The sequence below is a fragment of the Oncorhynchus tshawytscha genome, linkage group LG02 (genome assembly GCF_018296145.1).
Source record: "Oncorhynchus tshawytscha isolate Ot180627B linkage group LG02, Otsh_v2.0, whole genome shotgun sequence".
Taxonomy (NCBI): domain Eukaryota; kingdom Metazoa; phylum Chordata; class Actinopteri; order Salmoniformes; family Salmonidae; genus Oncorhynchus; species Oncorhynchus tshawytscha.
In genome coordinates, this window is record NC_056430.1 from 21,843,186 (window position 1) to 21,854,391 (window position 11,206).

The 11,206-nt window shown below is 44.6% G+C and overlaps 1 protein-coding gene across 1 annotated transcript; it reads left to right on the top strand.

Annotated features, from left to right (window-relative positions):
- Positions 1-527: 527 nt before the first annotated feature.
- Positions 528-10,015, top strand: LOC112219509 (RNA-binding protein 38). Its single transcript, XM_024380822.2, has 4 exons — positions 528-1,026; positions 3,523-3,661; positions 4,651-4,705; positions 8,352-10,015. Exons 1-4 carry the CDS (start codon positions 814-816, stop codon positions 8,674-8,676), a joined length of 732 nt encoding a protein of 243 aa, XP_024236590.1. The 5' UTR covers positions 528-813; the 3' UTR covers positions 8,677-10,015.
- Positions 10,016-11,206: the final 1,191 nt, after the last annotated feature.

The following is an 11,206-nucleotide window of genomic DNA, read 5'->3' on the forward strand; positions in this document are numbered from 1 at the left end:
CAAGCCTATTGTTGAGCATTTAAAATCATTATCACATGCGCCAAGTAATTATAGAAAATCAAATCAAATCAAATGTATTTATATAGCCCTTCGTACATCAGCTGATATCTCAAAGTGCTGTACAGAAACCCAGCCTAAAACCCCAAACAGCAAGCAATGCAGGTGTAGAAGCTAATGTGTAGCTAATGTGTAGCTAAAGCTAATGTGTAGAAGCTAAGGTGTAGAAAATGTCACCATTGTTTCAAATTGAAGGTATGTTACAGCCGAGTTAAAGGCCTAGTTGTTTCTTTATTATTACGATAGTGATACAATGTCACATGTGCGCGATGCGCGCTTTCTGACTACTGTACAGTAGTGACTTGTCTTTGTGTAGTAAAGGACAAAAGCAGGTGCAGGAAGAACGCGTGGGGTCGGACGAATGGGAGGGCTTGACTACAAGAGAAAAAAAATGTTATCCTGAATCATTGCCTATAGGCCAGAAATATAAAATGGGCGTGATCAGGCTTGGCGAGTATAAAATCTCTCCCGGAAATTTTTCAGTAGCGTCAAGTGAAGCAAACAAGTTAAAGGCGTAGATGAACAGGGTGTATAATTGCAAGCAATGTACTGAAATATAGATGTAACAAGAAGTTAAAAGACTGAATCACGGAAGGAGAAACAAGCGAGAACAGACGCCTGTTGCCTATTTGAAGACATCGCTTGAACCGAACAGCTGCGTAGTCATTTAATGCTGGACAAATATCAATTGTTGGTTAACCAACTACCTTTTAACTGTTCACTAGTCTTTAGCCAATTTTTCTTACCGGCTCGCCAATGCTTTTGCATCAGTTCATGAACGGAGGCCTGGAAGTGATGCATTCTACACCAATTCAAAAAGACACTACTTTTACAAAGATTTTCGTTGGTGGTTTGCCCTACCACACTAACGATGCTTCCTTAAGAAAGTATTTTGAGGCCTTCGGCGATATCGACGAGGCGGTGGTGATAACGGACAGACAGACGGGGAAATCCAGAGGATATGGCTTTGTAAGTAACATTCTGACACTTGTCGGTAATGCAATTAGCCTACATCTTGCAGTGGCAGCACGTACGTCTTACCAATGCATTCATTTGAGAATAATTCTCAATAGGCAGCCCTAGAAATTGAGTTGCCTATAATATTAATGGTTGGTATAGCCTACTATTTGTTTTCTGTGCTGTTGTCTCTGGGCACATGCACGCCACGTTTCCTCACACCACCAAGTTGTTCCATGTAACTGACTTATTTGCCTAGAGGAAAACAACAATAGTTGATGCTGCGCCAAGTGTCTTTTTAATTAGAAATATTCCAAGCAGAATAAAATGCTGTCGCCAAAGTTGCAAGTTGCGTATTGCGGTCATTCACACGCATGTCAAATGATTCCTTTCCTATAATGTGCGGCTTAAACACAAATGCAGTATTATTTTTTTGCCTTGCTGACTGTATCACAGCTTTAATCATGATGAGGGATCATATTAGTTGACGGATAAGATATCCCCACATGTCTAATGTCCCTCTGCCTACCCCCGAACGAACACACCACATGCTGTCTCCCCACCAACCCCTCAGCGCTGGCCCATGAACGACCTAGCCTTTATCGCTTATGAGCGCGGCAAGGGCACTCACGGAAGTGCGAGCTGCTGTCCTCGCTTGCTTTATATGGTAATTTTGGCGCGGTAGGGACTCTCCAAGACCCTCCTCCCATTGTAAAGAACCGAAGCACTCAGGCTTTACAAGTGGTGTTTATAGAATCATAACTGCTGTGGGAGTCATTCTTTTGTATCCCAAGATGGATTGCTGTTCACTGCCTGAGTGCAGATCCCGAACCATGACACACACACCTCACCTTGTTGTGGTAGTAACTGTCAGATGGAAGTTTGGTACACTTCCCCCTCCAGTGTGTTAACGTTCCCTATTTTATTTGACCTTTATTTAACCAGATAGACTAGTTGAGAATAAGTTTACAACTGCGACCTGGCCAAGATAAAGCAAAGCAGTTTGACACATACAACAACAGAGTTACACATGGAATAAACAAATATACAGTAGAAGAAGTCTACATACAGTGTGCAAGGGAGGTAAGGCAATAAATAGACCATGGTGGCAAACTAATTACAATATACCAATTAAACACGAGTGATAGATGTGCAAGTAAAGATGATGTGGTGCAAAGGCACAAGATAAATAAATACAGTATGGGGATGAGGTAGTTGTGTGGGCTATTTACAGATGGGCTATGTACAAGTGGTGCAGTGATCTGTGAGCTGCTCTGACAGCTGGTGCTTAAAGCTAGTGAGGGAGATATGAGTCTCCAGCTTCAATCACCACAGAGGGGTTTTATCGCCATAAATGGTTCTAGTAACTTTGTTTTATAAATCTTCAGCTCCTCACGAAATTCAGAATGTCTGCCAGGTTTTTTTAACGACCCTCTGGTAATCGGCCATTGCAAGCAGGAAAGATTAACAAAGTATGTATGATGCAGATAAAAAGAAACCCACCTTCTCATAGTTACAATGAACAGGAACAGCAGAAATGCAAATATTTACCACACATTTGAAGAGGTGAATCAGCATTTAACAGGCCAAAGATGGAATGGAAAATTGTTGTCTCTAATAGAGACTGTTTACTCCTCATCCAGTTTAAAACTGTAAGACAATGGTACTCTGTTTACACATCAGCGGTGGCCAAAAAAAACAGTGGGTCTCAGTCATAAACGGTTACTGCTGCTGAGTCTGGTGTTTCAGGTCTGACTGGCTCAGGCATATGAGGGTGTTCCAGGTTGGGAAAGGGATGTTTGCCACCTTGCATGCAGCAGAGGGCAGTTGCGGTTTCCCAACAGGGCTAACTCGACAATCCTGTTGCTCACTGCTTCAGTAGCAGGAGGAGAAAAATGGCTCCAAAGCCAGGCTTACCTTTAAACACACTCCAAAGGTGGATTAGTAGACCCCCTTCAATAGAGTTCCAGTGTCAACACCGCCTCAATGCTCATGTGTGTTCACAACGCATGGCCTGGAGTGGGCTTAGAACCTCTTCTCTAGTCTAAAGAGGTATGCTTCCCTCAACAGGCTAGAATAGATCTGTAACTCAGATAAAACCCAAATATGTAGTCATCTGAGATCTTGAATTGGCAGAAGACCAAAACAATCAAAGCAGACTGATGCTGTCTAATGCCTTCAAAGGAGAGGAAGGGAGGGGTAGATTCTAACAATCTCCTTATTCTCTACTGCCTAATTGGATAAGCCCTTAATCATTACTGATTCATATTTCAGCAGACTTCTCTGGCTGAGCTGCTGACCAAGTGTTCTGGGTATTTTCTAAGTGATAATCACTGTGCTTTGTGTGCAGTTTCCTCTGTTCAGAAAGGGGAATTTAAGTGGTGGAAGGTGGACAGGGAGATTTCTGTGATGGCAGACCAGTAGGGGCCCTAACCTTGAAATACTTTCTCATAGCTTGGATGCCATATATATTATATATTGCAAATATTGTCTGTGATTATGTGTCAGGTGACAATGCTAGATCAGGGAGCAGCAGAGAGAGCCTGTAAAGACCCCAACCCCATCATTGACGGACGCAAGGCCAACGTAAACCTGGCTTACATAGGTGCCAAGCCCCGCGGTATGCAGATAGGTGAGCCGACCAGGGGTGAGTACAACCACCGGATGCACCAACACTACACTTGTCACACACCATATTGGCATGTTTTAGACAAATGTTTGCTGGTAAATGGTCATTCAGAAATCTCATATGCTACTCATGCCATATCGTACAGAAATGTACAAACATTTAAATTAATCTGGATTAAATTTCTTGCTCTATATACAGTTGAAGTCGGAAGTTTACATACACCTTAGCCAAATACATTTAAACTCAGTTTCACAATTCCTGACATTTAATCCTAGTAAAAATTCTTAAGTCAGTTAGGATCACCACTTTATTTTAGGAATGTTTCATATCTGAAAAATAGTAGTGATTTATTTCAGCGCCTTTTGAACGCGCCTCCTTCCCGAGCGGTATGATGGCTGCGTGGTCCCATGGTGTTCATACTTGCATACTATTGTATGTACAGATGAACGTGGTCCCTTCAGGCATTTGGAAATTGCTCCCAAGGATGAATTGGCCTTGTGGAGGTCTACAAATGTTTGTTAATTGGAGACACTTCCAATTGACTCAAATGATGTCAATTAGCCTATCAGAAGCTTTTAAAGCTATGATAATTTTCTGGAGTTTTCCAAGCTGTTTAAAGGCACAGTCAACTTAGTGTATGTAAACTTCTGACCCACTGGATTGTGATATAGTGAATTATAAGTGCAATAATCTGTCTGTAAACAATTGTTGGAAAAATTACGTGTGTCATTCACAAAGTAGATGTCCTAACTGAGTTGCCAGAACTATAGTTAACAGGAAATTTGAGTGGTTGAAAAACAAGTTTTAATGACTCCAACCTATGTAAACTTCAACTGTATATATTAGGGGACTGGGTAATTGTGAGGAGGGGAAAAGACACCTGTGTAATTTGCCATCTCTGCATGTGTTCTATATCATTAGTATGTTGCTTGAGTTACACACTGTTCTAGTCTCGCTGCCTCCTATGCATTGCAAATGTCTGACGGGTCATTTTCTCCTTCTTCCAGGCATTTCCATTGGAGTGCAGCCTATTCACCCAGCGCTCATCCAGAGGCAGTATGGGTGAGTGAGTGGGCACTCTTTGTTTGTGCCCTCTATACCACAGTAATGCATCTTCTGAATTACACATACTTCTGCCAAATGAAGGTCTCTTGTTTAACGTGCATGTCAGTTAACCTCTAACATGCATATCTATGTGAGCGTTCTACAGATGTTGGACAACTTCACTTTTTTGTTTTCAAATGGTTGTAGCATGGTACATTCCATGGACATGTGTCTCTCAACCCCCTCTTTAGACCCTTCAGTTTCTACTTGGTTGAGTGGGCTCTCTCACTGAGAGGCTCCAGGGCACTGTCTGTTGTAGAAACAGCCTTGAGGGAGGCCAGTCAATGACGGGTGTCCAGGACATTCACTCCGCTGGGTATTTAATGGCCATGTCACTGGAATGGGTTAGACACCACTGCCCCCCACCCCTCAAGTCCTAGCTTTGATTGAATTACTCTAAGCCAAAAGTCCAAGCCCTTACATGCATGTAATAATGTAAGATCGTGTCCATGGACTTTGGGTCCTTAGAATCCCCCCTCTGTTCATGTGCTTGTTGCTTAGTAACGGGCAGGGCAGAGCCCTGCTCTGTGGGCATGTCTAACAGGTGTTGGCTCTTATTACAGCCTTTTACACCCCCTAATCCCCTGTGATTGACTGCAGCCCCAGCGAGTGGGAGAGATCCGAGATCTATATGGGCTGGTGACAGACACAAGCTGCTCCAAGATGGAGAGCACACGCGTGTTCTTTCAGCCTTCCGCTCAGACCCTTAAACTGCATGTGGTGGAATGGTTGGGTGTGGCTATTTGATCATAATGTAGCCCTATCAGAGTGGCCTACCATTAAAAATATTTTTTAAACTATGGAGAAAATGCATCCCCTTAATCTCTTGCATAGTTTGTTTTGTTTCAGTATGTTGCTAATATTGTTTATTCTATCACAATTATCACCGTAAAAGGAAACGGTGATAACTCTGAACTTCATTCAACTTTCTAATCTCGTGATTCTCTGCGCATGCTGATATTTCATCTGCTCAGCAGTCCCAGGGAACATTAAGGGAGGCGGGCGATGGCTTTCTCTGAAGAGGCATTGTGCTTAATGACGCTGTGCTTTCACCAGGCGCCAAACCTCCTGCAGCTTTCACATGTTTTTTTTCTTAAATTATTAATGATTGCTTTTCTATATTGTACTTCCAGGTCAGAATTTGGGATTCCATAAGGACCTTTTGTAGAATTTGTTTTAACCTGTAGCCTTTTGTTCTGGTATGTGGTGAAAAATACAAGTGGAAAAATAGCCTCTGGATATGTAGGTAGGAACTACTAATTGGCAGTGGATTTATTTTCCATCAAAGGCTCCTTTTGCTGTTTTATCCAGTCGTTTAACCACAAACGTATAGCTACATTTAGCTTGACCTGATGAAGACCTTCGATTTGTTCACCATGACTTAAATGTGATGCTAGAGGAAGTCAGTCTGTCTGCGCTACCAGCCCCATCTCCCTACCATCCGCCGAGTGGTACTTGTCACACCCGCTGGCCATCATCCAAAAAAACAGCTGACCTCTGATCCCTCTGTCCCCCAGACCCCCACAGGCCCTGTGACGTCGGAGTTAGGTTAGAGCTCACTGCTCTGTTCTGCTTCCCTGTTTCATCTCTTCTCTCCCTTTTCTATCTGCTGCACTTCTCATCCTCATTTTAGTCATTTTTCTTAACTTTTCTATCAACATTGCAGTGTTGACCCATATTTTGTTGTACCTCCTACTAATGTGCCTCAAAGTTCAACCAGAGGTCAGAGCTAGAGTCCTGTGGCCACACTATTACAAGGCCACAGAAAGAGGCTCCTCTGTATGTGAATCTGCGTATGCCTCAGTCTTGCATGGTCATCTGTCTGGGGGGGGTGTGTGTCTGAATGGTTCTTTGTGAGTAACTGACCGTTAGAGGGGTAGACAGTGCATATCAACCTGCTCTGCGCCCTCTGCCACGGGCTCCTGATTCTGATGACCTTCATCTATAGCGATCATATACTTCTTGTTAGTGTATACCACTCAGCGGGCTACAGTGTCCTAACTATTCCATGCCTACCTACACAAATAAATACTTGCTATGTGAGTGGACCCAGGCAACAGACTGCTGTATCATATCAGCATCATCTTTAGACGTTGCGAAAAAGCTTAGCCACTAGCTTCACTCTCACATGATGGAGCCATCTCGTGCTGCGTCTCCAGTATAGTATTAATGAGGAATCTGATAATGAATGACTGTTATTGTTAACCCCCACTATCCTCCCCAACCCCCTCATGGTTGCTCTGTACTCCCAGCTGAACAGTATGCCGAAGGGGGGAGTGAAGATACCCGAGGTGCAGGCTTCGTGCTGCCTTGTTTGGAGGCTCCCAGGAGGAGGGTAGCAGGCAGCTGTGACTGATCCCACCCCTCTCTAAGGTGCCAGCAATGGCTTGAGTGCAGCAATGGATTGGAGTGCCAGGTTATGCTGATTAGTGACTCTCTTTCCTATTATGGCATGGTTTGGGGTTTGCAGTGGTGACTTCTGTTGCTGTTTAATGTTCCAGTGTGGGGCTGAAGGGTGTGGTATGTTAGGCAGGTTGCAATTAGATTTTGTGCGTCGGTCCTGTCACCCCTTACCCCTGCACTCTCCCTTTTTGCTGTGTTTGAGTTGACACCACTCAATAGTCTTCCATTGCTTCATTCCCTTGTCTTTTGTCATGGCCATTGATCTGAATGGAAACTGGTAAACACATCATGGTGGTAACCCATCTGGTCCTTTCACCCATCAGTGGCCGTGAAGTTGGAGACAAGGAAAGGAAGCCATCAGAGTATTGAAACCCAGCTGAGAAGTGTTGCTTTTGTCTGCTGTGACTTCAATGTCTTGATATTCTTTCCCTGAACATACTGCCTTTTCCTACCAGATTCTCCGTGTGAGAGGGGTGACAAAGTTCCCCTCGCTCTCCTGAGCTCTGTTTTTGGCTCATGTTTGCAGTGAGTGGAGTTTCCCCTCCAGCTGCAGTATTAAGGGGGGTCTCTAAACGGCACCAGTTTTGCAGGGGGAGGTCCCTAGCTCTTCCTCTGCCATCAGACTGGGGAGAATGAGCTGTCCCCATACTCCATAACACTAATCACTAGTACGAGAGGGCTTTGCGCACAGCACACCCAACTGGCTAGCAACCTGCCTTGATAGGCCCTCTACCACTGATATCCAATGTAACTTCTGCACAAAACAGGAACCACAACTCTGTTACTCTCATCACACTTCCTGTGTGTGTACTCAGTGAGGTGAAGCGCAGCAGCTGTTAAAACACGATGTCTGGGCTTGAAAACCTGCTAGTAAGGCTTTCTCGACGCCCCCCCCCCCTCTCTCTATATCTCTGGGGGCCCTACCTAACAGGTTCGGTCGGTTTTCAACTGATGAGAAGTGTTGATCTCTTCTCCCTACCTCGTGCTTTGTCACGTTTAGTGGGTGGTGTTGGATCTGGCTAGTGTCTTGCCCACCACCACTACTGTGGATACACAACACATACACAGCACAAATCTAATTTATATTCAAGACCTGCTAACCCTACTGGAGAATGTAAATGACAGAATCCAGTCCTTGGCTTTCTTTGCTCCTGTTCATTGTGTTTTCCAGTATGTAACTTGTGTCCTGTTTGTTTTCTAGGTTGGCCCAGCAGTATGTGTACCCCCAGGCCTACCTTCAGCCTAGCCTGGTGCTCCCTTCTCAGGTGTCCTCCTCCGTCAGCTCCCCCTACCTGGACTACAGTGCTGCTTACACCCAGTACGCCCAGGCCGCATTCGAGCATTACCCCTACGCCGCCTCCCCAGGGTTCCTGGGCTACGGCTACGCCCCCAGCCCTGCCACCGCCCCCTCCCAGGCCTCCGCCCCAGCCACTATTCACCAGACCCTCCCCACAGGGGCAGGCCCAGCACCCGCCTTCCTGCAGTACGCCCCCCAGCAGCACGTTCAGCCAGACCGCATGCAGTGAGGAGAGGCAGGATGCAAGGAGTCCTATAGGCCTGGGGTGTGTCACCCTGGACTGCCCATGCCTCAGCCAGGGCTTTCAGGGAATGGGCTGAGGGACTATTGCATGGTACTATCAGGATGAGCCCCCTCATGGGTCTTGGGAGGGTTTTGATGACCGGATGGGAGGCTAGAATTAAACGTGTGGTCACTGAGGGCTTCCAGATGCAGACACTTGATTTTTTTTTATTATTACTGTCTATCTTTATTGTATCAGTGTTAGTATCTTATCAATGTAATTATTATATTTTGTTTCAACAAAAAAGCGCTACATACTTGTATTTGAAGAGAGCGAAGGGGGGGCTTACCTGGACATTGACCCCTCACCTCCCCTCGTCTTTGCCAGGGCATGGGTTAAGTGAAGGCACTGCTGCTTGGATACATAGTGGTTGGGCATTGGGTGAGAGGCACAGTGCCAACTTTTTCCATCCACACCAGAGGCGAGGACTCAGCTGTCTGATACACCCCCAGTGTTACTGGTCCTACGCCATGGGTGATCGTGGTTCTCTCTGAGCCTTTCAGAGGTCATCAAGGACTAAATGGAGAGCGGAGATTCTAGGATCCCCCCCTTCTCCGAGACTGTGAAATTGTTAAAGTCAGGACTACATTTCTTTTTTATTAAAGAGGCCTTAACTCCTGTTTTTACAACACTTCCTTTTAACCCCTTAACTCAGAGCTAACAGGGAGAGTCCTTACTCATTTTCACATGGCCTGGGCTCTTCATATTTATACCAGACACTCTTGTAGTCTATTGGCACACTCTTGATTATTGGAGACCGAAGTAGATAGTCATATGCAGGAGGAGGGGTCAAAGAGCATTGGGCGTTGACGTGCAAGGTAACTGACACCGATACCCACTACCTGTTTATTTAGTCAAACTGTTCATCTAAGATTGTCAAATGTTGATCTCTCAAAGGACATTCATGTACAGTATTTTTAAATGTTTCCATTATCGAGTACATTTATTATACTATATTTATGTTTAGGTATTTATAGGAAATTCTAAGGTAATCATTTTTTGTAACTTGGTCTAAATAGTTGCAGCACTGAAGTCCTATAACTTGGTAAGTGTATGTGCAAATCCACAAATGTTTCTTTATTCATTTGATGGACATTTTCTTTTCCAATTTTCCTGGGAACCCATTGGGTTTTCCTGTATGCACAACTCTAGATGCTTTAGTTTCTCCAGCTGCTGGCTGGGATCAGACTCTGTTACTTTCAGAAACATGTCATTTCCAGTCCCTTCAAAGAAGCCATACCAAAAAAAATCTTGAAAAATAAAGAACTTGTATTTATAAAAAAAAGTCGACTCCTTTCCTGATCTACTGAGATTTACTTGCAACATTTTCAAACTTGATACCTTCATGAAGAGCAGAACATTTACAAATACTTTGCCATATTCTCGCCATAGATGTATAAAGAAATGGGGTTCTTAATCTCTAAGGGGGCTCCTTTAGTCACGTCTGTGTACAAAAATCTTCAAACTAGCTCCTTTTGGGGTGCGGGGGTTCAGTAGCTAATGTGTGTGATGTGGTTGTTATCCCAGTTCTGTGCTGTCTGCTTTGGTGGGGGTCAGGAGCAGGAGGCACATTACAACATGCCAGGGGCACAGGGTGTTCCCAGACCCAACACACACTGTTGCTGGGGAGATGAGGAACTGTAGAACCAGAAGGGGAGGGGTTTGGTATGTGGTTAAAAGCACTTTTATCGGTCAAAAGGTTTACTTGTTTGGTTTCTGCATATCGTGAGGCCTCAACATGGTGTTTTATTGTACCCGCAGACTAAAGTACAAGGTTGTGACGCAGCACTGGCATGGTTTATGAAGGTATAACTGAGGAAGGACCATGTGTATATTTAAAGCGTGCGGAGGGATACCAGATGGCTTTCTTGCAGTATGCTGGACATTTTAACAGTACTGGTTCATACATATTTAAATAAGCAATCTTCAGTAATGGAATAGATGTCTCCGGGGTTACAGTTACATTGTTGAATCATGTCCTAGGTGTTTATGGCCAGTGTGTGTGGTCTGAGGTGACATTACTGTGTTGGAGAGCACTGAGTTAGTGCTGTGAATGTATGGATGTCTCATTGTTTTCCCTGCTCTCCCGATCTCCTCCCAATCGTCTGGCTCCCTCAGTTTCTTATTGTCTCCATTTTCATTCTCAGCCTTCGAATTCTCCATCTCTCTCCCTCCCATCTCTCTCCTTCTTGCCTCTGTTTTTCCTCATCACACTGTGGTTCTTATCTTACACTCTCCCTCTCATTCTTACCCTTCCTCTTTCACTTTCTCACTGTCTCTCACTGAATCATAAGGGGAGTACAGAGCCAAATGTCAGGTTGATGAACAAGGTCATACAGGCCCAGAGGAGCATGTTTTGCTGAGTCACCATCAGGCCTCACATACACACATTCTACAGTGCAGGCTGCTCTGCACACTCAAATCTAACTCCACACGCTCTACTCTGAGTCGTGCTCTGACGTCAAGGGATTCCTCA